This window comes from Culex quinquefasciatus, chromosome 1 (genome assembly GCF_015732765.1).
Source record: "Culex quinquefasciatus strain JHB chromosome 1, VPISU_Cqui_1.0_pri_paternal, whole genome shotgun sequence".
In the NCBI taxonomy this organism is placed as follows: domain Eukaryota; kingdom Metazoa; phylum Arthropoda; class Insecta; order Diptera; family Culicidae; genus Culex; species Culex quinquefasciatus.
In genome coordinates this window covers 9,773,152-9,800,768 of record NC_051861.1, presented here as the reverse complement: position 1 = coordinate 9,800,768, position 27,617 = coordinate 9,773,152, and the positions used below count along the sequence as shown (strand labels likewise).

Below are 27,617 nucleotides of genomic sequence, written 5' to 3'. Positions count from 1 at the left end.
ATTTGGAGCTCGAAGCAAAGACGGCAGACTCCCGACGCAGAGCAGCGAGGTAGCGCAACTAAAGTGCTTAAAATCTGGCACAACGGGGTGTATGTCTTAGTTTCAACCAATAGACTCGTTGACGAGATGTTTTTTTTTCATTTTTCATGTGTTCAGGAGATTGTTATGAGCAGTGTTTGTCCTTAAGAAAATTTTACTTGATTTGAAAGAGACTTTTGCACGAATTCGCTAGATCTGACGGTATATCTATTGCATGATTCCCACTCGCAGGATCCCTTTCATCCCGGGATTCGAATTGATGACCTTTGGACCAATCGTAAAACATTTCTCGGGCCAAGAAATGCTAACCTAAGGTGGAACCCATGCCAGCCAGGTACGCAGATTTTCGTTAAAAATTGTTATCAACTTAAAATCAATTTTAGGTGCGTACAACCGACTGAGTTCATCATTTTCTTTTTATATTATATTTTAATCCATCGATGCCTCTGAGCTCTCCTCTACTAAGCTTGCTGGGATTCCTATGTAGTTAGCAGAAGAGAGCACAGAGGCATCGATATATTAACTTTAAATGATAATAATATCATACAATTTTGACTGTATAACGTTTGGTAAAATTTCAAAAACCTGTTTTTGTTAATACTTTTTCTAAATTATTATGGACAAATAGCCTGGAAATTTTTTGCTTGTGTGCTTTTTTTTTCAATCAAATTTTATTACTTTTGTATACTTTTATAATGTCTGAAATACTTAATTTTTAAGATAACAGGGTGGCCACTCAAGTCCTGGAAAAGTGTGGAATTTTTGATTTTCTGTCAAAAAGTCGGGAATCCCGAGCAAACATGTCTGAAAATGAATAAATGAAAGTAGCATAATTTAAATGTAAGGTTCCTTTCACTATTTATATCTATTTGAAAAAAGAAAAACGTTACTTAATCCACCTTTAGGTGGTTGGTGCCTTCCTCACATTCATATATTGACCCTTAACACGTTTAACAATTTCATTACTCATTTCTTTCAATAGGGGTTTCAAATCTTCAATCTTTCTGGCTCATTGGTAAGGTCTTTTGATAACCTATCCAACTATGGGTCGCATGACAGATTCGGACAAAGTTTTCATCAAAATACCTGAGGTCCGGCCTCTAAAGGATTAAATTAACACTTAACTACTTATAACTTTGGACTCGTTAGGAAGGTCTTAAATACATTTCTGAAAATGTATAGCATGACGGGTTTTCTAACAAAAACCACCCTTTTAACAATCTTCCGGACTTTAGTCAAAATCGTTTTTTAGCATAACTTTTGAAATACTTTACAAAACATCATAATATTAACTAGAGTTTTGTGAACGGTCCAAATCGGTTCAGCCAGTCCGGAGATAATCGAGTGCATTATTTTCGGTGCACAGACTTACAGACATACAGACATTTGTTCAGAATTTGATTCTGAGTCGATATCTATACGTGAAGGTAGGTCTTTGAGGAATAAAGAAGTACATACTTTGAGTGATTTTATAGCCTTTCCTCAGCAAGGCGAGGAAGGCGAAAAGGCATTAAAAATACATATTCATATTGGTGCACTTGACGCAGATTTTGATAATTTCTTTTTTATGTTTTTTTTAACGGGAATTTGAAAATTTGAATCTGGTGGCCACCATTTTTCAAAAATTATGTCACACTCAGGATGGTTAAATCTTCGCGATTTTCACGGATTTCTCGGAAATCTGAATTGCTCTCACCGAGCAGGATTTACTTAAATGTTTGTACTTTCTTCTGGAAAAACTAGATTTAGACAAACATTTTCACTACACAGAAAAAAATGATGGTAATATTCATCAGGAAATGGTGACAGATTTTGTGTAAAAAAATGATTAATATTAAAATGATGAGTTTTCATCAATTTTTGATGAATATTCATCAGATTCACATTTTTACACATTTTTTTATGTAATATTACTCAAAAAAAAAGAGGTAATATTCAACCTACCAAATTTTCAACCTTCCAAAATTCAACTTTTTTTTCTGTGTAGCCATTGAAGTCTGCGTTGTATTCTTAAAAATAGACACACAGAAACATCCAGCAGAAATCCGCGAAAATCGCAAAGATGTTTAACCACCCTGCGCACTTTTTAGTCATTCAAAACATAGCAAAAAATGAGATTATTAAAAAAGGGTTATTTTGCGCTATCCAACTTTTTGAGTGAAAAGTCGAATTAAAAACGGGTATTTTTTAAGAGTGTAACTTTTTTTCTGAGAAGCCTTTGCAATACCTACAACTTTGCCGAAAACACCAAATCGATCAGAAAATCCGTTCTCAAGAAACAGATTTTTGAATATTTTGATAGCGTTTAGGAAGGGACGAACATCAAAGTTGAACAGGGTGGCCACTCAAGTCGAGAAATCGGGAAAGTCGGGAATAAGTCGGGAATTCGTCAAAATCCGCCAAAAATCGGGAAAAAGTCGGGAATTTATGATTTTATGTCAAAAAGTCGGGCTTTTGTAACTCTTGAATAAATTTTGTAATATTTTGTACAATTTTCAAATTGAATTCACTCATTTCTGCTTTAGTAACTTACTTTAAATTTAAGGTTATTTTTATTATTTCAATATATTTGAGTATGGAAAAGCTGTTTAAGACCTTTGAAATCTGAATGAATATTGGAGTCTTTGACACAGATTTTCATAATATTTTTTTATGAATCAAATGATCGCTTTTAATTTTTATTCACAAAACAAGAGGTATAGTTGATGAAAAACTAATATAAAAATAGAGCGTAATGGCCAGCTTAGAATTATGATTCTATTCCATTTTGTCACATAATTGAATATTTGAAACAGGATTCGAACTTGAGTTTGGCAATAGTTTTATTTTTGGGTAAATATTTGTAATTGTTTAACTAAATTCATTAAGTAATTGAAAATGTTTTTTTTTTTTCCAAATGTTGCCCTTGGACTTTTTTTTGTGAGTATAGGTAAATTACCTACCATAGATAAAGCTTGATTTTCAGTTCGCGGAAAACTTAAATATCGAATAAAATCTAAAATTGAAAAAGATTTTTACGTTTTGAAAACATAAAGAAAATATTGAAATTGCAAAAAAATAATCCAAGAAATTTTGAGTTTTTGCATAATTATTTTAAAAAATGTCTCTTCAAACAGTCACTTAAAATAAGTGGGAAAACAAAAAATCATATAAAACTGAATTTTCATTGAAAAAAAAAAAAAAAACAGTTAAATACTGACCACTAGAAAAATTAACATTGATTAAAAAATTCAATTTCAAAAATTAATAATTAAAACGTTTCTTAATCCACCATTAGGTGGGTGGTGCCTTCCTCACATTTACAAAGTAATAATGAAAATAAGTTTATGAAAAAAAATATATACCTGATACAGACTTTTCCAGAAAACATGCAGACTCTCATTTGAAGCAATGTGGCAACCGGGCGTTTCGCATCTGACGCTACTCTCGCACGTAAACAAAAAGACCCGGTCTTTTGAGGTTATGCAAAAAACCACCCTTTTTTGTATCTACAAAAATCTTTTTCTTGGCATAACTTTTTAAATACTTTACTAAACAAAATAAAATTTAATAGGGTCTTAGGGGACCCCAAAACGAACAGAATAAGGCGGATCCGGCCAAAATCGGTTCAGTCAGTTCTGAGATAATCGTGTGGAAAAAAAATCGTGTCTACACACATCCCCACAGACATTTGTTCAAAATTTGATTCTGAGTCGATAGGTATACGTGAAGGTATATCTAGGAGGTGTATTTAAGAAGTTCATTTTTCGAGTGATTTTATAGCCTTGCCTCAGTGAGGTGAGGAAGGCAAAAAGGGAACTTGGCAAAAACATTTTCTTTTATGAATTCCTTGACATTCCTTCCGAAATCCTTTGAATGAATAATAACAGCAATTACATTTTAATCATTCTTTGATTTAAAATGATGATGAAGGTAAAAAAAATATCAAAAACTATACGTTTGCCAATTTAAAAAATACCATGGAAGTTATAAGTATTGTTGAACTTTCGATAATTTTTCAAAGACTAATTGTGTTTCTACTCTGAATCATAATAATGAAATTACATTTTTGAAGTTTTCTTTATTAGTTTCTGTATTTTCAAAAAATGCCTACATAAAAAAATATTACAGTAATGACAAAAGTAACTTACTTTTGAATTAAAAAGTTGTTAAAATTTGCTGCATTAAAAGTTTTTTTCTTGTTTTGAAAATGAAAACTTTTACTGCTACAGTTTTTGAAAATCTCATTGCTCACTGATTTAAAAGTTTTTACTTTTAATTCGACTGTAAAATTTGTCCCCCCATCGGAACATCCGCGGGGCCTCCGGCCACTCCGGATTATGGCCACTATTGCCGAAATGTCAAATTTCATGACCAGTATCAAAAACCATAAAGTTTGATACCCATATTGCCCCAACTCTTACGGTTCGGCAAATGTCTCCCAATCGGAACATCCGCGGGGCCTCCGGCCACTCCGGATTGTGGCCATTACTGCCGAATTGTCAAATTTTATGTCCAGTATCAAAAACCATACAGTTAGATACCCATATTGCCCCAGCTCTTACGGTTCGGCAAATGTTCCCCCATAGGAGCATCCGCGGTGCCTTCGGCCACTCCGGACTGTGGCCATTACTGCCGAAATGTCAAATTTTATGTCCAGTATCAAAAACCATAAAGTTTGATACCCATATATATTTGGATTTTTTTTAATTCATTGAGATTTTTTTTCGGTGGTTAATATTGACTTTTCTTATAGAAAGTTTTTTGTTTGAAATCATTCTTTAGATAAGAAATGCATATTATTTGAGCATTCTGGAAAAGTCTGGAAAAAAAGTCGGGAAAAAGTCGGGAATTTGAAAATGGAATTTGAGTGGTCACCCTGAAGTTGTATGTTAATAACATGGAAAAAGTACACAAAGCATCATCCAAATAAAACAAAAAATGGTCATTCCTGCTCTCTTAGATTTCATCGGTGGAGATGCCCTCAACGGTATGGAATTATTCTGAGAAACCACGCGTCTCCATGGATTTTTTTAAGAAAAGGGAGATTCAATTGAGATTCTTGGTTGAACTCAAATTTAATGCTGCTTTTCGGAACGGCTTTAAAGACCCAAATTCTTGAAGAGCCTGACGTAAAATCAGGAGTTATTAACACTGACTGGACATTTTACCTGTGATACGTGTAGTACCACAATTCTGACAGACAATCTTGAAGTTTCATTAGGAAATTTTAGTGATAGTATCGTTACACAGAAAAAAATATGTAAATTTACACAGCACGTAATTACTGTTTCTTATGTAAACTCACTCAATGTAATGTTGAAATATGATGTAAAGAGTAAAAAGTCATGGAAATTACTCCAATGTAAATCTAAATCTAATGTAAATCATGAATCTAATGGAAATGTTGAGCATGGAAACTCAAATCTGATGAATTTCTACCCGTGTTCGGCTTCCTGTAAATTCCTATTTAATGTAAATCATATATCCAATGTATTTCTGCCAAACGTTGACTTCAAAACTACCCGAACTAATAACTATTTGGTTCTCTTTCTATCGCTCTCATATATTTCGCTTGCCAACTGCCTGAGCCTCGACCTGAACAAGTTGATGCTTTAGCCGCTCGTTTATAAAATGCGAAGATGGCTCAGTCGGCAGCGGGTAGCAGCAGTAACACCAAACATCCTACCCGTCGTCCGTTCGATTCCAATCCAGCGTTATTCCACTTGGCCGTCGACGAGAAAGCGTCCCCTACCTGTGAAACAACTTTTTAAAATCCGAATTTCCTTTTGCTGCCCGCTTCAATCATTTTAAAATAGAACATAGGCCACACCCTTTTCCTACTGCAATCCAAGTCGAGCTTCTCATTCCCATTGGCCAATCAGAATTAGTTGATTTGAACTAATGTAAATTCCAAAAGTAATGTAAATTCCAAAACTAATGTAAATTTTCAAAACTAATGTAAATTTCCAATGAATCTAATGTAAATTTCCAATGAACCTAATGTAAATATACATCATTTATCATGATACCTTTTGGTACATGATAAATAATGTAAATTTACAGGAATATTTTTTTCTGTGTAGTATTGTCACTCCCTGGGCCTTGTAAAGTCAAGGGGCATGATTTGATCCTAGTGCATTAGTTAAAATTTGGGTAAACATTCTTTTTTATAAGCACTATGGACACCACTTCATGCTACGATACACAGAAAAAAATATGTAAATTTACACAGCACGTAATTGCTGTTTCTTATGTAAACTCACTCAATGTAATGTTGAAATATGATGTAATGAGCAAAAAGTAATGGAAAATACTCCGATGTAAACCTAAATCTAATGTAAATCATGAATCTAATGGAAACGTTGAGCATGGAAACTCAAATCTGATGAATTTCTACCCGCGTTCGGCTTCCTGTAAATTCCTATTTAATGTAAATCATATATCCAATGTATTTCTGCCAAACGTTGACTTCAAAACTACCCGAACTAAAAATAGTTATGTTTGGTTCTCTTTCTATCGCTCTCATACTTCACTGGCTCACTGCCTGTGCCTCGACCTGAACAAGTTGATGCTTTAGCGGCTCGTTTATAAAATGCGAAGATGGCTCAGTCGGCAGCGGGTAGCAGCAGTAACACCAAACATCCTACCTGTCGTCCGTTCGATTCCAGTCCAGCGTTATTCCACTTGGCCGTCGACAAGAAAGCGTCCCCTACCTGTGAAACAACTTTTTAAAATCCGAATTTCCTTTTGCTGCCCGCTTCAATCATTTTAAAATAGAACATAGGCTACACCCTTTTCCTACTGGAATCCAAGTCGAGCTTCTCATTCCCATTGGCCAATCAGAATTAGTTGATTTGAACTAATGTAAATTCCAAAACTAATGTAAATTTTCAAAACTAATGTAAATTTCCAATGAATCTAATGTAATTTTCCAATGGACCTAATGGAAATATACATCATTTATCATGATACCTTTTGGTACATGATAAATAATGTAAATTTACAGAAATATTTTTTTCTGTGTAACTCGCTTTGCCGCAGCCCCAGGGCTTAAGCGTTGACCGATAAGATGTCTTCGTGAACTAAGTAGTTCTCCGATAGTGAAAATATCACAATTGCACAAGACACCGCTGCTACTGTGACTTTTTCACTATCACAATGTGGGTTTTAGGTTGGGTCTTCAGGATAGTACAATTGATTTGTTGCTTAGCATTAGCATTTAAAATAAACCTGTATCCTTTCCAAATCTATTTGATGTTAAAGTTAGTTGCAATTGTTAAGTAAGAGTAATGCTGTCAATATACTTTGATTGATGTAGAATACTAGGCATTCTTTTATGTCAAATTGTCCATAGAGTCTCGATCAATCAATAATGTAATGATATCGGACAAAATTCGTTGATCTGTTGAACTAACGGTTTTCGGATTATGTTGTATCGACCATTGTTACGAATCGAGGAACTACGGATCTTTTGACGTAAATGGTCATTTCTTTTTCAAATCGCGATTCTATCCTATTTGTATATCAGTTCATAATTTTTTATTGTTTTTGATAGAAGTAATACTACAACATTTAAAGGAATGTTTAGTTTTGACCATTAAGTTTAGAGGATTTTAGATTAAAGTTTAGATTTTCAATCCAAAGTAGTTAGCAAATGAATAGTTGGACTTAAATGAATAATTGAACATTTTGGACTTATGAATAACACACAACTGTACATTTATTCTAGAGTCAGATCCATACAGCGTCAGTGTTTATTTGGTCGAAGTGTACTAATTCATTGGCAGATCTGATTCTAGTTGTAATGTACGACAAGACTACTGACGGACGTGACAGGACGAGGGCCCAGTTTAGAGGTTTCGACATCAACGATGTACGGCTGGACCAAAAAAAAAGTATCGTTAGTATTGTCACTACTGTGATTCCAAATCTCACTTACTCGCTTTCAGTAACATTTAATAAGCCCACTATGTCAATTCAATCCAATTAATGACAGTGTATTCATTCCCTTTCTCAAAATCCCCTCCCCGCAGGAACAGTCCGACACCGTGCCGTGAATGCAGTGACTGTAACCTGACTCCGTTGACACAGAAGCTGGAAGCCACCGTCGAGTGACTCTGAATAGAAATTCCCCGTCCCCCTTCAATCTGTGTGCTGGCTGCTTCCATGATTCCGAGCGAGACCAAATTGCTGCTGTGATTCACCTCGCGTCATCGCCAGTGTCTGCAAAAGTGAGGACAAATGTGTGCCCCCGGGAATGAGAACCTCCAGTGCCTGTTCCGGCTTCGGCTTCTAAAGTGGACACAACGCGAGGAATAAGTGAGTGAGCAGCCGTCCTAGGACAGAAAGTCCAAAGTAAAGCCAGTCAAATTCTAAAAAAAAAAGAACAACTCGCAACGCACGAGCAATGCTCCAGCTGGCGGAATTCGCGGTCAACAGCTTCTGGATCTACTGCACCCTGTCGGTGGTGGTCATGGTCACGCTGGTCACGACCCTGGCCTCGTGTCTCTGCTGTCGGAAGCAGGAGATCAAGTAAGTTCTACCTCTTGCGTTCGTTGTGATTTGGGCGTGGGCGTGGAGTTTGAAGAATGAATCAAATCAGAAATCTGTTTTAGTCTGTGAATGTTTGTAGTTTTTATTGGGCCACTTATTTTGCTTCTTTTTTGTTTCGCTGGCTCCATCGCATGGAACATCATCATCGACTCTGTGTGCAATTCACAAAATAAATATTACACTCTCACTCGTCGCGCTTCTCTCTGTAGTTGTGTGGCTGTGAGCACAGCTTTTCCAAGCGTTAGTATATAGACACAGAGAGAGTCATAATGCATTTGTTTTTATCTATTTTTTGTTGTTGTTATTTGCATCACCTCGCGCGCAGCGTTTGTGTTGTGATAGATGGAGGAGTAGTTTATCTTTTTTTTTTGTCTCATTATAACAGCGATTCCATATCTGTGAAGTGTTTTTGTAACGATAAGTGTTAATATCTATGAGTTGATGGTATCTACTAGATACTTAGCCAAACTGTGCTTTCACTATTGGATACTTATCTCAAGTGCAAGCAAACAAATGATATAATTTTCATTATCTCTAATTATTGACCGAACTTAAACGATAGATAATTAATTGTTTCATTTCGTACAAAAAAGTAAAAACAATTTGGGTTACCTACTTCAACTAAACCCAAGAGTAAATATTTATTCCAGACTCGATTATCACATCGGATATTCAATAACCAAATAAAAAAAATGTTTTCGTTGCCTTTATTTATTTTCGAGCTCAAGCATGACCCCTAAACTTCTCTAAAAAGATTGGGAATTTTTAAATTCCAGATGGCGGCCAAAATGGCGGTGTTGAATTATTGAATAAAAGCATTTTTAAATTTAGTAGACAGTCAACAATTCAAATTTAACTAAATTGGAAACGCAGAACTCGAAATGGATGTTAAAAATTAGAAAATAAAACAATATTTGTTTTGTTCTTGGTCCGATTATCCGAACTACATACAAATCTTCTGATAATCGAAATTTCGGATAATCGAGTCTGGACTGTAATCGAACCAAAACACTTTTTTTTCGCAGGTTTATTTTTGATTGTCGAGCTTAACATGCTGACTGCAATTTAACTCTGCTAAAGTGTTTTAATGTTTTTAAATCCAAGATGGCGTTCAAAGTAGAGGCGATGACATATTGAAAAATGCATTTTGTTATTAAGTAGGCAATCAACTATTCAAATTTGACTAAAATTGAGGCGCAAAACTCAAAATTGATATTGATCTAAGTAAGAAAATAAAAATTACAAAAAAGTAAACTATTCAAAAATAACTCAAATGATATTTTTTGTCTTTTGATATACAAAAATATAAAAAAATGTGTTATTTCCAATTTTGTTATTTCACATGTGTATATTAAATGAATGTCGCGTAAGCGCTTTCTGAATCCATTAGCCTGTTTAAAAATTAATTTAATTTTTGAGGAAATTTTTTTGAGTCAACAAAAATTTGTTTGGATGGATTGCAGAATTTTTCAATGTAAATATTGCATTTTTAGACAAATATAAGCATCTAACAGGTTGTTTTTTTTAATTCAGTCATATTAAATAAAGCTCACATCTGGAGTTTTTTTTTCAAAAAGTCCAATGAACCAAATTTTCAGTTTTTGCTTTTTGGGTGTTTTTTAATACCCCTGATTCAAGGCGGTTTTAAAAACACCCAAAAAGCCAAATCTGGAAATTTGGTTTAATGGACCTTTTTTTTTAAAAAAAAAACTCCAGACAATTTTTAAAGAATTTTTTTCTGATAATTTCAAAGTTTTTATTCCCTTCCTTCTACTTGTGAATCTTACTGTAAACTAAGGGATATAAAAGCGAGGACTTAGCCTCATAGTAGAATCATAGAAGATCATAGCCTCAATCAGATTTTTAAGATTTTGTTAAAACGGAATTTTACATTATCCATCATCGTTATTTGCCATATTGGTCATGTCTGTAACATAACCAGCTGCACTTTTTTTGTATGATTTGTTCAATTATTGGTTAATTGCATACTGAACATATTAGAATTTTCTCTATCTAGGCTTTATTCAATGAATTACAGCATTTTTTTTTTGTTAATTTAAATTTTTCACCAAGCTTTTTTTTAACTATTAAGGGTGCACATCAAGTAAAGTAAGAAAGTAAATCTTTCCCAGTTCCTGAGGGGAACACCCTTGAAGAGTATCGGGGCCGGCATTTACAAAGCGGATTCAGTGGCAGTTTCATTCTCGACTTAATGTTAACATGTTAGGGTTAATGTTAACATTCCATAGGTCGCCTCCCTAAGGTGTCGTGATAAGGTCCAGTTTGTGACGATCAGGGTTGCGAATGAGCGAGCGCTCACGGAAGGCTTGCTCGCTCCAGCTGGAGCGTGAGTTTTTATCAGGTAGCTCGTGCTCGCTCACGCTCACCGGAGCGTTTTGCGCTCACGTGAGCTGGTGAGCCAAAGTAGGTAGTTGTTTTTTTCCTGTTGAAGCATCTGCCTGTTTGAAACGAAGTTTCCAGAACTATCTCAGCACAGGCAGCAAAAACAAACAAGAAAGTGGTCGAACAAACAAAAGTATGCAATGAAGTGGATTTGGTCAGCGAACCGAAATTTACGTTCTATTTAAAATCTAGACATTTTTCGAACAATTAACAAAAAACTTAATTCATAATGTAAACATTCATTGACGTGAAGAGATGCACTATTTGTTCACAAATCAAATCCATATTTGACCATATTGTATTGCTGTTATGTACAAAAAAATGACAATTTATGTATGTTTTGATTATTTTGAATAATCTTTTAAACAGTTACAATCGTTCATGTTCAAAAAATCATATATAACTTGTAATTGAATATTTTCAGAGGTTTGGTTGCGGAAATGTTGAATAAAATCCACTTGTTGGAAGAAGAGCCAACCTTTTTGTGGTGAAAAATATTGACAATTTATTTGATTTGAGTCAAAAGGGTTATTTCAACCATTAGCAATTTTAGGCTAATATTCAAAATAGAACTGTTTCAAAAATGTTACCCTATTTTCTGAAACTTCTACCAAATAAAGACTAACCTTATAGAAATGATCATCCATTTCTTATCACTGAATCATTTAAAGATTTAATAAACGGAATAACTTTTTTTTAATAGTAGCTAATTCTGACCCGCAATCTGGAAATGTAGTCAAAACACTGATTAGGTACCGTCAGTGGGGGTGACTATGGGCCAAAAAACGATTCACCTCTTGTAATTTCTTAATAACAAAAACAATTTAAATAACATCGAAAATCTTTCAACGTAGATTTGTTCTTAGATAGTTTACTAACATTTTCCCAAAATATGGGAAATTTTGATGAACACTACCTTTAATGCCAATAGTTTGAACTAAAATGATGCTCAAATACAACGATATGGTAAAAACAAGTCATCCAACAGTGTTTCTTGTTCGAAGGAATCGTATTGACAATGTTTGAAGTGGAGATTTTCAAACATTTGGGTAGTTTTTGAGCAATCCCAACAAAAATATTAGAAAAATGATTTTTCGAGAGGTCATTTTTGGCCAAAAACGTACCTCAATTTTAGACAGCTGCCAAAATAACCGGATTTGTTCTAGGAACGAGATTTTTTCAGCGAAGTCATCTTAAGATGTCCCCTACACAACCTTTTTAGCAGAATCCAGTTTCATTGAGAAGAATCTGAGGAATGGTAAAATCCGTAAAAAATCAATTTGACCCAATCTCACCCCCCAGACCCAATGTCACCCCCACTGACGGTACATAAAACAGTTTAATGTTATATTTTAACCCTTTCAGGCCTGAATTTTTCTGAGCTGTGTTATTCTAAAATTTTGGTATCAGTAGTTAAATTTTTACATGACTAAACAGAAACAGGCAAAAAAAGTTATATTTCATTATTGGACGTTCTGGGTCCTCCAAAGTGTCCTGTAATACAGATCTTGGAGTCTACCGCCGTAACAACAAGATTCTACCAAGTTTCCGATTATGATTCATATTCAGTGATGTCCCTGGGACCCTTTGGCAACACTTTGAGCTATATGGATTACTTTTGGGATGTTCTGGGTCCTCCAAAGTGTCCTGGAATACAGATCTTGGAGTCTACCGCCGTAACAACAAGATTCTACCAAGTTTCCGATTATGGTTCATATTCAGTGATGTCCCTGGGACCCTTTGGCAACACTCTGAACTATGTGGATCACTTTTGGGATGTTCTGGGTCCTCCAAAGTGTCCTGGAATACAGATCTTGGAGTCTACCACCGTAACAACAAGATTCTACCAAGTTTCCGATTATGGTTCATATTCAGTGATGTCCCTGGGACCCTTTGGCAACACTCTGAGCTATGTGGATCACTTTTGGGATGTTCTGGGTCCTCCAAAGTGTCCTGGAATACAGATCTTGGAGTCTACCGCCGTAACAACAAGATTCTACCAAGTTTCCGATTATGGTTCATATTCAGTGATATCCCTGGGACCCTTTGGCAACACTATGAGCTATGTGGATCACTTTTGGGATGTTCTGGGTCCTCCAAAGTGTCCTGGAATACAGATCTTGGAGTCTACCACCGTAACAACAAGATTCTACCAAGTTTCCGATTATGGTTCATATTCAGTGATGTCCCTGGGACCCTTTGGCAACACTCTGAGCTATGTGGATCACTTTTGGGATGTTCTGGGTCCTCCAAAGTGTCCTGGAATACAGATCTTGGAGTCTACCGCCGTAACAACAAGATTCTACCAAGTTTCCGATTATGGTTCATATTCAGTGATATCCCTGGGACCCTTTGGCAACACTATGAGCTATGTGGATCACTTTTGGGATGTTCTGGGTCCTCCAAAGTGTCCTGGAATACAGATCTTGGAGTCCACCACCGTAACAACAAGATTCTACCAAGTTTCCGATGATGGTTCATATTCAGTGATATCCCTGGGACCCTTTGGCAACACTATGAGCTATGTGGATCACTTTTGGGATGTTCTGGGTCCTCCAAAGTGTCCTGGAATACAGATCTTGGAATCTACCACCGTAACAACAAGATTCTACCAAGTTTCCGATTATGATTCATATTCAGTGATGTCCCTGGGACCCTTTGGCAACACTATGAGCTATGTGGATCACTTTTGGGATGTTCTGGGTCCTCCAAAGTGTCCTGGAATACAGATCTTGGAGTCCACCACCGTAACAACAAGATTCTACCAAGTTTCCGATGATGGTTCATATTCAGTGATATCCCTGGGACCCTTTGGCAACACTATGAGCTATGTGGATCACTTTTGGGATGTTCTGGGTCCTCCAAAGTGTCCTGGAATACAGATCTTGGAATCTACCACCGTAACAACAAGATTCTACCAAGTTTCCGATTATGATTCATATTCAGTGATGTCCCTGGGACCCTTTGGCAACACTTTGAGCTATATGGATTACTTTTGGGATGTTCTGGGTCCTCCAAAGTGTCCTGCAATACAGATCTTGGAGTCTACCGCCGTAACAACAAGATTCTACCAAGTTTCCGATGATGGTTCATATTCAGTGATGTCCCTGGGACCTTTTGGCAACACTCTGAGCTATTTGGATCACTTTTGGGATGTTCTGGGTCCTCCAAAGTGTCCTGTAATACAGATCTTGGAGGCTACCGCGGTAACAACAAGATTCTACCAAGTTTCCGATGATGGTTCATATTCAGTGATGTCCCTGGGACCCTTTGGCAACACTATGAGTTATGTGGATCACTTTTGGGATGTTCTGGGTCCTCCTCCTTTGTAGAATCTTGTTGTTACGGCGGTAGACTCCAAGATCTGTATTCCAGGACACTTTGGAGGACCCAGAACATCCCAAAAGTGATCCACATAGTTCAGAGTGTTGCCAAAGGGTCCCAGGGACATCACTGAATATGAACCATAATCGGAAATTTGGTAGAATCTTGTTGTTATGGCGGTAGACTTCAAGATATGTATTCCAGGACACTTTGGAGGACCCAGAACATCCCAAAAGTAATCCATATAGCTCAAAGTGTTGCCAAAGGGTCCCAGGGACATCACTGAATATGAATCATCATCGGAAACTTGGTAGAATCTTGTTGTTACGGTGGTAGACTCCAAGATCTGTATTCCAGGACACTTTGGAGGACCCAGAACATCCCAAAAGTGATCCACATAGCTCATAGTGTTGCCAAAGGGTCCCAGGGACATCACTGAATATGAATCATCATCGGAAACTTGGTAGAATCTTGTTGTTACGGTGGTAGACTCCAAGATCTGTATTCCAGGACACTTTGGAGGACCCAGAACATCCCAAAAGTGATCCACATAGTTCAGAGTGTTGCCAAAGGGTCCCAGGGACATCACTGAATATGAACCATAATCGGAAACTTGGTAGAATCTTGTTGTTACGGCGGTAGACTCCAAGATCTGTATTCCAGGACACTTTGGAGGACCCAGAACATCCCAAAAGTGATCCACATAGTTCAGAGTGTTGCCAAAGAATCCCAGGGACATCACTGAATATGAACCATAATCGGAAATTTGGTAGAATCTTGTTGTTACGGCGGTAGACTCCAAGATCTGTATTACAGGACACTTTGGAGGACCCAGAACATCCCAAAAGTGATCCACATAGTTCAGAGTGTTGCCAAAGGGTCCCAGGGTCATCACTGAATATGAACCATAATCGGAAACTTGGTAGAATCTTGTTGTTACGGCGGTAGACTCCAAGATCTGTATTCCAGGACACTTTGGAGGACCCAGAACATCCCAAAAGTAATTCATATAGCTCAAAGTGTTGCCAAAGGGTCCCAGGGACATCACTGAATATGAACCATAATCGGAAATTTGGTAGATTCTTGTTGTTACGGCGGTAGACTCCAAGATCTGTATTACAGGACACTTTGGAGGACCTAGATCATCCCAAAGGAGATCCAAAGGGATCGAAGTGATGCCAAATGGTCGCGAGGTTATGGCTGGTTATAACTGACCTTCATTTGCCTGGAAAAATCGTTGTTAGCTTGATTTTTATTCAAAAATTTCGGAAGATTCCAAATTTCAGGTTTTCAGGATGTTCTAGGTCGTCAAAAAGGCCGTTAACAACCAGTCAAACATTTTTTCCTAGGTAGAGAAACTCATAAATTACAACTTTGCTGAACAATGTTGTATGTTTCGAGCACTGTGTGATTTTATACAACCGAATTTCGGTATGGGTCATATATGACCCATCAGGCCTGAAAGGGTTAATCAACGAAGCATTTAACATTGAATCGAACTTACCAATGCATAAATCCTCTTGAATCAATTCATTGTTTTGTAAGTTTTTCTAATGTTTACAGGCCCTTTTATTTAGGCGTCTATACCCCTCCCCCCTTACCTCTCTGCTACAATAAGGCTTTTAAATTCTAAAATATTTATACATTCAACTGTATGTCTAAAAAAATGATTTGACTCTTGCAAATCCAACCTTTTATTTTAAAACAAGGTTGATGAAAATAAGCTATTCCAATTCATATATCATAAAATTTGTTCACAAAATCATATGTCCTCAGCCCTACTGCACCTCAAGCAAAAAATTCATCTAGAATTGAAATAAAAACTTTCTCAAAAACGTTAAATGATTAGCGACACGTCCAAAATGAGCGCTCCGTGAGCGAAATATGAGCGCGAGCGCGAGCGTGGAGCAAACGCGAGCTGAAAAAATCGGAGCAAACGTGAGCGCGGGCAAACGTGAGCTAGCTCGCGCAGCGCTCCTCCTCACGAATGAGCGAAAAGTGAGCGCTCACGAGCGCGTGAGCGCGTGAGGAACGCAACACTGGTGACGATACACTACCTTCCCTTTACTAAGCAATCGATTCCAGAAGGGAAAAGATCACCAGTTGTGTTGGTCCGAGCCGGGATTTGAACCCCGATCTACCGCTTACGAGGCGGAAGCGTTACCACTGGGCTACGTGGCTCAGGCACTCGGTGCACATCAACGAAGGAAGTTATTGTCTTCTTATCCCAAAATGGTCAAACTTACGGACCCAATCGTGCAATAACGGGAATGTAAAATTAATCAAACTTTGTTGTAAATTATTTTGTGAACAGTACCTTAGGGGATGAATAAAAAAAAATATTTCGATAGTACCCGTAGTTTTGAAGATAATAAAATGTCTGTAACAAAAATATGGGTGCAAAAGCTCTGGTTGATGTGCACCGTTAAAGGTCGTTGCAAATATTTTCCAATTCATCCAGCAAACAAAAAAATATAAAAATTCTATATTCTCCATATTCTCAACATATGATTGAAAAAAGTGTTTTTAAATGCTAGTTCAGTTGTTTTGCAATCGTTAGTTTAAAAAAAAGATTTGACAAAAAATAAATTTTAGCCAACAAAGTTTTTTTTGCGGTACTGTACATCGAAAATTTTCAAAAATTCTAGAGATTTTTTTAATAAACCCAAAATGCTAAAATGAATCTAAACGCAAGGAAATGCATTTTAAATTGATTTTTTTTCTATTGAAATTTCGAAGATATTTGAAATATTTTTTTTCTCCTGATGTTTCGCCCCGATTTCAAATATTTTTTTTTTCACTGATTTTAAATTAATAAATTTTCACACAAAAAAACAATATCCCAAAATCCGTATTTTAAAATTATTGTTTTATATGTTTATTAAGGGGTTACATACATGTAGGAAATCACAAAATTTCATGTTTCAGAAAATTTATTCAATCCACTTAATGATTTTCAATCACAATCAGTTTCACGAAGATATTCCTTGATTGAACTGAGTAAGAGACGATTTACGCTTAAAATTTTGCCATGCGCAAAGCGAACTGTGAAACTTTGTGAGCGTTTTTCTCTGAACACCGAGTTGATTTACGGGTGCCACGATATCTCGAGATGGGATGGACCAAATTGGCTGAAATTTGAGGTGAAGACTTGCAAGACATATTCCGTGTTCATGACGAAGCCCGTTTTTAAAATTAGCTTTTTAAAAAAATACAAAAATCAAAAACTGGTGATTTTTAATATGAAAAACACAAAAATATTTTTATCTTTTTTTCAATCAAACTAATCTAATCTAACCTAATCTAATCAGACCCTAGCGCAGCCGATCTTTCGAAGGGATCCTGGAGAGTGCCTTAGGTTAGATGACGCCTAGCACTCTTCTTGTCATTTATTAACATTTGTAGTGCGCCATTGCATCGGAATGCATTGAAACATCACAAGCGTTAAAGCGGCCAGGCCTACTGCGTAAAGCCGTATCGCAGAGATGATTCGTAATTGGGTTGAGTTTGAGCACTGAGTGTTCGAACAACAACACAATTCTGAATCGACAGGGGAGGAAGAAGCGTGGGGACACACCACCATACGCTCCGAGATTTGGTTGTATTCGTTGGGAGCACCATGCTAAGAAGGTTTGGTACTCCGGGACCCTCTGGGATGGGACATTGTATTTCCACGAATGCCCTGGATACTATTTGCCGTAGTTATAGCGCCACAACTCGCTCTTTATCTTTTTTCAATCAAACTTTTAAAAAATTGGGCTTCGTCATGCACACAGGACCGGTTTAACGAGTCTTCACCAAAATTTTGAGCCGATTTGGTCAAAGCAGTGTGGAGATACCGTGGCACCCGTGTTTTGAAACTACTAACTTAAATTAGCTATATCTCGGCAAATATACAATCAAATGTATTCAAATTAATTTTGATAATAGTTGAAAATATATATTTTAATGCCCTTAAAACAGATTTAAAAAAAGTTTAAGTGTGTGCTCAAACCAACCTCTGTCATTTTTGCCGATTTACATGTATGTAACCCCTTAAAAGGACATAAACATGCAAAGAAAAACTTTGGCTCCGAGTCATGACTTTTTTTTAACTGTGTGTTTTGGAAACAAAATGAAATTTTACTCCAAAGTGTTGTTTGACATCAGTTGTACATTTAAAATCAAATTTGCAATCAAAAAGTACTTCGTCGAAGTTTTCGTTAAGTGCGCCGTATTCGAGATACAGCTACTTAAAGTTTGATTTTATGACTGTTTTCGAATTTCTAATAGTGTATATAAAACATTTAAGATTGGACCTCTGATTGCTAAGACACAGCGGAAAGAAGAAAAAGAAACAGGAAAATTGAAGTTTTGTTGGTCTCAAACTGAAATATGTTAGGTTTAATCAACCTTTAAGAGGCTCGTAATCTCGTAAAAGGCGAACTTTATGAAAAAATCGTAAAGTACTTTTCGATTAAAAATTTTACTTTGTGAAAAAAGTTGATTTAAAAATTGGCATCTTTTGCATGAACTTTTTTTTCTGAATAGTCCTCATCAATACCTATAACTTTGCCGAAGATATCAAATCGATCAGAAAACTTCCTCCCTTTTTGAATGTTTACATACCAGTTTTGTATGGACAGCCTTTTGGCCTTTTGGCCAAGGTTAAATTTAATAAAAAGAATACAAAATATAAAACATGGAAATCGGCGGTTTTCGTTTTTTTCACCATCAAAATCAAACCAATAGTTATCGAGATGTGGTCAGATGAAAAATGAGGGCTAACACTTACCGGTTAAATCAGGCAAAACCTTGGGATTTGAGACATATTAGTATGTATGTTGCCCAAAGTCACGGAATATCTAAATGTTGGCTTTGTTTTTATTTTTGTCCGATTTTTTTAAGTCTTTCTTTAAATAAGAATAGCGAAGCTGAACAGTTTTCAACGATGCAATCAATTCTATGAATCATAACTTATAAAAAAACTGGTTTACTGTCGATGTGTATTTGTCTCAATACACAATATTTTAGCTATAACTTCAAGTTGTGTTGCTGTTTAGTCATCACTTTGGTACTGGGGACGTGATTCACATGATGCTGGTTAGCGTCCTGCTGTGATTTTTCAATTAGAGAAACATCACCGACAGTTGTTTACCTATTACCTACTACTACTACCACATTTCACACCACAATCATTTTCTGTGTACAGATTTGATGATTTGAAGCGTTTCATCACCTTTTAAGTTATTTATTTCAATTGTTACGCGTTTGTACAACTTGTCATGTTTCCATTGTTGTTTTGTTAATGCATGAGTTAATTTTGTTTTTATCTTTCTTTCTTTTTCATGTTTGTCCCCCTCTCTCTATTGTACATTCGTTTCGTGCCCTTGTTTGCTCGTGTGTATCGTATGTGTGTGTGTGTGTCACCAAAATAAACAATAAAAACACAAAAAAAAATCCCGAATGATGTTGCATGTTGTTTGTACGTGTTGCCCACAAGAAATGACCTGCTCGGGCTGGAGGGCATGATGAAGCTGACCAACCCGGAGGACACGCTGACGGGCCATGGCCAAGGTGGCGGTGGCCTCGGCGGAGGCTTGATGGACCGCGATGGAACCGACGGTGGGCCAACCGACCAGACCGACTGCAGCGAACCGGAGAGCATTAGCAAAAGGTTTTGTTTGTTGTTTTGTTTGTATTTTTAGTGATTTTCGCTGGCCTCACTTAATGCTTGCCGGGTGATTTACGTTGTTGTGTACAATATGGACCAAACTGGAGCATCAAAATTATATTAGCATAAAATGCTTCTTATCGTAGTCTTCCGGTGTATCCTGAATCAATTTTTCTAATGTTTTCTCTGGGTTGCTCCGTAGGGCCTCCAATGCACCACATCGCAGCTTGCCGGATATTCCGGTGGTGGAACCGACCGGAGACAACAACTCGGAACTGTACGCGACCGTCGGCGAGAACAAAGTGCAGGATTTACCTCAGGGAAGAAGTCGTAAGTTTATTTTGTTAGTGAACTGTTACCTTTGTTATCATGAATCTTTCTCAGAATTAGATTAAAGTTTCAAAACAACCTATCTGTCATGGGTTTCCTATGCAGATAGGACCTTTTGAAAATTTAATCTGGAATTAGGGGTACACTTCAACTGGGAAAATTTTTGTCTTCTTCTTACAAAATTGTTGCTCCCAAGGATCCAATCCTAATCAATTTAATTGCATACACTGAAAAAATTACTGAAAATCTTTTCGTAGACAAATAATGCGGATTTTTTTTTTATAATTGTCCTTATCATCAGTCTATAAAACTTTGCTGAAGACACCAAATTGGCCCAGTGAAAAACTATAATTCAACCCAAAAATGACGAACTTCTCGTCACAGTGTTCTGATGCAAACAATCGGGGGGATGGCAACCCTATTCTGACCAAAGCAAACTGACAGCAGTCGACATCAGCACGGTTGTCACATGAGAGCCCACAACAAATCAATGTTTGGGTTTTTGATTTTCATTTTTTTCGCAATTTAAACGATAAATTTCCTCACGTGAATTTTGTTGCTGATGGAAAATTCCAACATATTATTAGAGATTCCATTCCAATATTGCCTGAGAATTTATATCGAAAAAAATGATTTTTCTGTTTTTCTTTTTTGTTCTTTTTTATTGTCGATCAAACAGTGCACCTGTGCTCTGAGAACCGGCATAAGACAGTTTTCAGTGTGCTTTTACACATTTGCATGGGACTTTTAAGTTCAACCAGGAAAACACACTTCGTGTTGCCATGGTAATATGTATAATACTGATTATCAGTGTTTATTTTCTGAGCTTCCAAAATGGCGGCTTCTTTGCTACCCCCTGCAAACAATGATCGAGTTCGAGCTGTCACAGCCCTGCGAAATGTGTTAGCTGACATATCGGGCGGTCAGTTAAAAAAAACCGGCTAAAAGTCGCATGATTAAAATTTTGCTAGAAAAATATAACAAATCTGATTCAAACAATCCCGCAGCAGTGCCATGTAAACATTTTTGATTTGAAAGCTTTTTTTATTTAAAAACAATCATAAAAAAAACTTCTTATCGTAAAAAAAATCGAACACATTTTTTTATTAATCCGACATAAAAAGGCACCTTTTGAGCTTAACAATAGTATGGATAAAAAAATACTTTTCTTCTTTGACTTTTAAAAAATTTCGAAAATGTACTCTAAAATTAAAAAAAAAACAATATAATTTGTAAGATTTCATTCAAAAATGACGTAGCATTATTCGAGGACAAATTATAAAAAATCTAAGTTTCAAACAATTTTTTTGCTAAAAAAATCTTTTTGTGGTGTTGTACATCGAAAATTTACTAAAACTAAAAAATATATTTCAATAAACTTAAGGTCGAGGAGCGGCCGTGGCTGACTGGTTACGGTGTTCGCTTTATAAGCGAATGGTTCTGGGTTCGATGCCCATCTGCTCCCAACGAGAAAGTTAAGAACATAGAAATTTGAAATGATGAATATGAACGAAAAATTCAAAGTCGCTCGAGGCGGGGTTCGATCCTCCGTCCTTTGGATTGGTAAGCAAAAATGCTAACCAATAGGCCATGACGACTTGGTGAGCGTGGACTGGAATTAGGAATACTATTACAGAGAGCGAGTTGTGGCGCTATAACCACGGCAAATAGTGTCCAGGGCATTCGTGGAAATACAATGTCCCATCCCAGAGGGTCCCGGAGTACCAAACCTTCTTAGCATGGTGCTCCCAACGAATACAACCAAATCTCGGAGCGTATGGTGGTGTGTCCCCACGCTTCTTCCTCCCCTGTCGATTCAGAATTGTGTTGTTGTTCGAACACTCCGTGCTCAAACTCAACCCAATTACGAGTCATCTCTGCGATACGGCTTTACGCAGTAGGCCTGGCCGCTTTAACGCTTGTGATGTTTCAATGCATTTCAATGCAATGGCGCACTACAAATGTTAATAAATGACAAGAAGAGTGCTAGGCGTCATCTAACCTAAGGCACTCTCCAGGATCCCTTCGAAAGATTGGCTGCGCTAGGGTCTGATTAGATTAGATTAGATTAGATTAAATAAACTTAAGGTCGTTGTAAATATTTTTGAAGTTTATGTTCTTCGACTCTGACCAAAGTCGACATAAACATTGAAAAATATTTGCAACGGCTTAAAAATGTTAAACTTTTGAGAATTTCAGTATTTTGTAATTTTAGAATTCTAAAATTTTAGAATTCTAAAATTTTAGAATTCAACATTTTTAGAATTTTAGAAATTTAGAAATTTAGAATTTTAGAATTTTCGAATTTTAGAATTTTAGAATTTTAGAATTTTAGAATTTTAGAATTTTATAATTTTAGAATTTTGGAATTTTAGAATTTTAGAATTTTAGAATTTTAGAATTTTAGAATTTTAGAATTTTAGAATTTTAGAATTTTAGAATTTTAGAATTTTAGAATTTTAGAATTTTAGAATTTTAGAATTTTAGAATTTTAGAATTTTAGAATTTTAGAATTTTAGAATTTTAGAATTTTAGAATTTTAGAATTTTAGAATTTTAGAATTTTAGAATTTTAGAATTTTAGAATTTTAGAATTTTAGAATTTTAGAATTTTAGAATTTTAGAATTTTAGAATTTTAGAATTTTAGAATTTTAAATTTTAGAATTTTAGAATTTTAGAATTTTAGAATTTTAGAATTTTAGAATTTTAGAATTTTAGAATTTTAGAATTTTAGAATTTTAGAATTTTAGAATTTTAAATTTTAGAATTTTAGAATTTTAGAATTTTAGAATTTTAGAATTTTAGAATTTTAGAATTTTAGAATTTTAGAATTTTAGAGAATTTTAGAATTTTAGAATTTTAGAATTTTAGAATTTTAGAATTTTAGAATTTTAGAATTTTAGAATTTTAGAATTTTAGAATTTTAGAATTTTAGAATTTTAGAATTTTAGAATTTTAGAATTTTAAATTTTAGAATTTTAGAATTTTAGAATTTTAGAATTTTAGAATTTTAGAATTTTAGAATTTTAGAATTTTAGAATTTTAGAATTTTAGAATTTTAAAATTTTAGAATTTTAGAATTTTAGAATTTAGAATTTTAGAATTTTAGAATTTTAGAATTTTAGAATTTTAGAATTTTAGAATTTTAGAATTTTAGAATTTTAGAATTTTAGAATTTTAGAATTTTAGAATTTTAGAATTTTAGAATTTTAGAATTTTAGAATTTTAGAATTTTAGAATTTTAGAATTTTAGAATTTTAGAATTTTAGAATTTTAGAATTTTAGAATTTTAGAATTTTAGAATTTTAAATTTTAGAATTTTAGAATTTTAGAATTTTAGAATTTTAGAATTTTAGAATTTTAGAATTTTAGAATTTTAGAATTTTAGAATTTTAGAATTTTAGAATTTTAGAATTTTAGAATTTTAGAATTTTAGAATTTTAGAATTGTCGAATTTTAGAATTTTAGAATTTTAGAATTTTGGAATTTAATTTAATGCTTAAATTCTAGAATTATAAAGTTCAAAAATTCAAAAATTCTAAAATTAAGGAATAATTTTGAATTTTCCAGCGACTTCGAGTCTGAAAAAGCAAGCCAGCGTCTCGCAGCACAGCTCCATCAGCCAGGCGGACGACATCAGCTCGCCGTACGCGCGCGTCCGCTCCCCACCGCACGCCTACGACAAGCTGCGCCGCGGCGTGGAGCATCCGTACGCGCAGGTCGTACAGCCGGGCCAGGTCGGCGGCTCGACGGCCCAGGTCACGGCGGTGGTCACCCTGAATGGCGGCGGCGGCAACGACGACGACGACGACGATGACGACGGCGAACTGATGAGTCCGATTTCGAGGCGCGCTGGGCCGTCCGGAGGGGGTGCGGGTGGGACTGGAGTCGGTGATGGTGGCGCGGGGGGAGCTGATTCGAACCAGAGCTTGCTGGACGAGCGAGAAGCTTCGACGGTGGTGAGTTTTTGGGGTTTTGGACGTTGGTTGAGAGTGGATTGAATTATGGGATTGCTTGTTGATTTTTAGGACATTCCGGCAGCATCGGCAATCGCTGGGCGGGTGTCCGCCAGCCAGGACCTTCCGTACATGACGCCACCGATTGTGCAACCTGGCCAGCAGCACTTTAGCGGGGACTCGCAGGATTCGTCAAGTATGGGTTGAGGAGTGCTCCGAATGCGGAATCGATTGCTAACCCCAGTTTAATCCGCTCCTTTCAGAAGGCTACACCAGTATCAGCGTCCGGGAACCGCTGGCCAACCTCATACCTCAGGGCCCCAACCAGACCACCGCACAGCGGCGCCAGATTTTGGGCGATTCGCACTACGCCACCGTATCGGATGATTCCGGTGAGTTTCGTGGGAGGCTTTGGAAAGAGATTAATTTCTTAATGGTTCTTTTCTTCTTTAGACGAAATGTACGCAGCGATAGAAGATCCAAACAACCAGGTTGACCTGTACACGAGCGGTTCGGAGACGTACGCCCAGATCCAGCCTCCGAACATGGTGACGGTGTCGGTGGAGATCAACACGGGCGCATCGAGTCGACCGCCGGCAGGCCACCAGGAAGATTCGCTGGACGCGCTGCAGCCACTTCCTTCAGGTTCAGGCCACGTCGCCCAGAACCGACTGAGTTCCATCAGCGGAGGAGGCGGTCAACTTCAGGGTGGCCTCTCGGTGGATTCGGACTCGTCCGGTCAACCTCCGCCTCCGTCCATCGACAGTCTGCGCGCTCACCAGCCTAATTCGGCGCACTCGGCCGCCGCGTACGCCCACTCACGCCAGGCGTCCAGCTCGAGCTGCACCAGTTCCGTGGGCAATCTCGGTTCGCCCAAGCCGGAAAAGCGCCAAGCCAACTCGCCCCTTCCGCCGACACCAAAGACGCTCAAGCACCAGTCGGCGGTTTCGGGTGGGGCGGCGGGTCCCGGAGCGGGGTCCAGCTTCCAGTTTAGCAACTCGAACCTAACCTCGATCAGTTCGAACAACTCGTCGCAGACGGTAATTGGGGTGGCGACGTCCTCGTCCGGACGGAACTCGGCCGCGTCGGTCATCGAGTACAAAACGTCGCGGGAGAATATTGCCGTTGGAGGGGGGAAGGAGGACGGTACGGGGCAGCAGATGGCCAACGGGAACGCGATCAAGCCGAAGAAGAGTCCGTCGAAGGATTTGGAGGGGATGTACGCGAAGGTCATGAAGAAGAACAAACTGTCGAAGGCGCCGTCGCAGAACTCGAGTCCGGTTCCGCTTCGGAAGGAGGCCATGCTGGCGGAGGGCGAACAGTTTCTTTCAGATCCGGAGCTGGCCTCGGCAGGTCAACTCAACGGCAGTGGAAGTTCGCTGCACGGATCGCCGGGCAAGAAGGCGGTCAATGATTACGAGACGCTGGACAAGAACAAGCAACGGCGTGGGAACGATCCCGGGTACGAGACGATACCGGGGGATGGTGGAGGATCGGTGGAGATGAGACGGTCGGCGGATTACGCGCAGATTCAGAAGCGGAGTAGTGGGTTGGCCGTGGCGCACGGGATTCAGAGCGTCTCGAGGAATTCGCTGGAGATTTTTCACGGGTTAGACAAGTCGTCTGGGGACGGAGGTGAGCCGGGCTACGAAAGCTTGCCGGGAAGTCACGATCCGGGGTATGAGACGTTGAACAGAGGGCGGGCCGAGTCGGATTCGGATCCCAACTACGAGATTTTGAGGCCAACGGCGAGCGTTGCTCCGAGGGTGGGGAATGATGGCTACAGCAGCATACGGGACAAACGGGGAGCGAAGAATCGGTTAGACTTTGGAAAGGACGATGATAACGATAGCACGCCCGGTTACAGCAGCATCCGGGAGAAGATCGACTACGACCCGGGCTATAGCGTGATAACGGAAAAGAAGAAACCTCCTCCGGTTGGACATGACTACGCCAGCATTACCGAGGACACCAAGCGGAAAAAGCAAGCACTGAACAACAACAACATCGACCCAGGGGAAGACTCGGACATTTACTCGAGCATCACGAACGCCCCGCTGGTCACTCCCACGGTCACCACTCCCGCCGGCAACCCGAACGCCTGCTCGCCAGGCTACTCGAGCATCTCGGAGACTCGCACCACCCCGTCAACCGACAGCACAAGCTCCCCGGACAACGCCATCGGGTACGCGAAGCACTCGCCACACACCGGCGGCACCGGAACCACCAACAACAGCGCCAGCACCGGCCGGCTCTCCTCGTCCAACTACGAATCTCTCACCGGCAGCGAGTCCGACCCGAACTACGAGTCGGTCAAGTATCTGAACGTGCGCGAAAACCCGTACGAACGCCTCCACAACGAAGCCGGCCAAACGCCGAGCACGGCCGGTCCCTCCTCGAACGATTCGCTGTCCGGGTCGGTCACGCCCGGCGCCGAGGACGCTCCGCCGGCCAACAATGCCAAAACGCCCACCGTCAGCGAACTGGAAGCCACCGGCGTCAGCGATTACTTTCAAGTCTGAACGCCGCGTCGCGTAAGTATTTACATGTTTATTGTTTCCGTTTTTTTCTGTTGTTCGAAATCGAGAATATTTATATTACTTGTATTAAGAGTAAAACTGACACACACAAACAGATGATTAATATATTGACCACAAAAATATATATAATCCGCGAGCGCAGCTTAGAATCGATAAGTTTAATCTTGACTAACGCAAAGAGAGTGAGAGTGAGAGAAAAGAGGGTTATAATCCGTCTACGTTTAGTAGAAAATTCGCAAATATTTTTACTCTTCAGCAATCGACTAACGAATAAATTAGACATTAAAGCTCGCGGTGGCAAATCATTTTCAAAAAATGACGCCCCCGCCCACAATTTGAACGCCTAGCTTCGTAAGCAATTATTTATTGTTACATTATATTGGCTTAACCCTTTAATGCCCCTCCCTCTCCCCCTGAATAATACGTTCTTCCTCCTCGATCATCGTGCGAGCAACGAAAAGACGAGAGTATTGTTTTTGTTTATCGTCTAGTTTAATCATAACAAAAAATTAAACCTCGTAAGTCCAACGAAACATTCCAACGGTCGCAGTTTATTGTGCAACTATTACCTATTAAGTTTCGATCACAAAAAAGAAAACTTTCTACTTAGTTTGTAGGATTACATAATGACAAAAAAGATACCGCGCGCACGCGTGAAAACCCGCCCCGCCCCAAAAAAAACCGAGACACCAAGTATTCCAAGTAATAAGTTTTGAGAGTTCGATCGAGGACCGGTGTCGGACGAGTGTCCCGGCCCCGAACTCGCGTACTACACCACTGCAAAATAGTGCAAGTTTGTGTGAGAAGATGAGAAATAAAAACGGAAAATCTAACCGA

The 27,617-nt window shown here is 38.0% G+C and overlaps 1 protein-coding gene across 3 annotated transcripts; it reads left to right on the top strand.

The window, feature by feature from the left end:
- The first annotated feature begins 279 nt into the window (after nucleotides 1-279).
- On the top strand, nucleotides 280-27,617 carry LOC6039894. Of its 3 annotated transcripts, none has more exons than XM_038248722.1 (8): nucleotides 280-373; nucleotides 8,055-8,553; nucleotides 19,784-19,957; nucleotides 20,157-20,284; nucleotides 23,855-24,243; nucleotides 24,313-24,436; nucleotides 24,507-24,632; nucleotides 24,694-27,617. In XM_038248722.1, exons 2-8 carry the CDS (start codon nucleotides 8,429-8,431, stop codon nucleotides 26,760-26,762), a joined length of 3,135 nt encoding a protein of 1,044 aa, XP_038104650.1. In that variant the 5' UTR covers nucleotides 280-373; nucleotides 8,055-8,428; the 3' UTR covers nucleotides 26,763-27,617. The 3 variants fall into 3 exon arrangements, with proteins under 3 accessions (XP_038104650.1, XP_038104649.1, XP_038104651.1); XM_038248721.1 differs by having other exon boundaries at nucleotides 24,504-24,632; XM_038248723.1 differs by lacking the exon at nucleotides 19,784-19,957 and having other exon boundaries at nucleotides 282-373; nucleotides 24,504-24,632.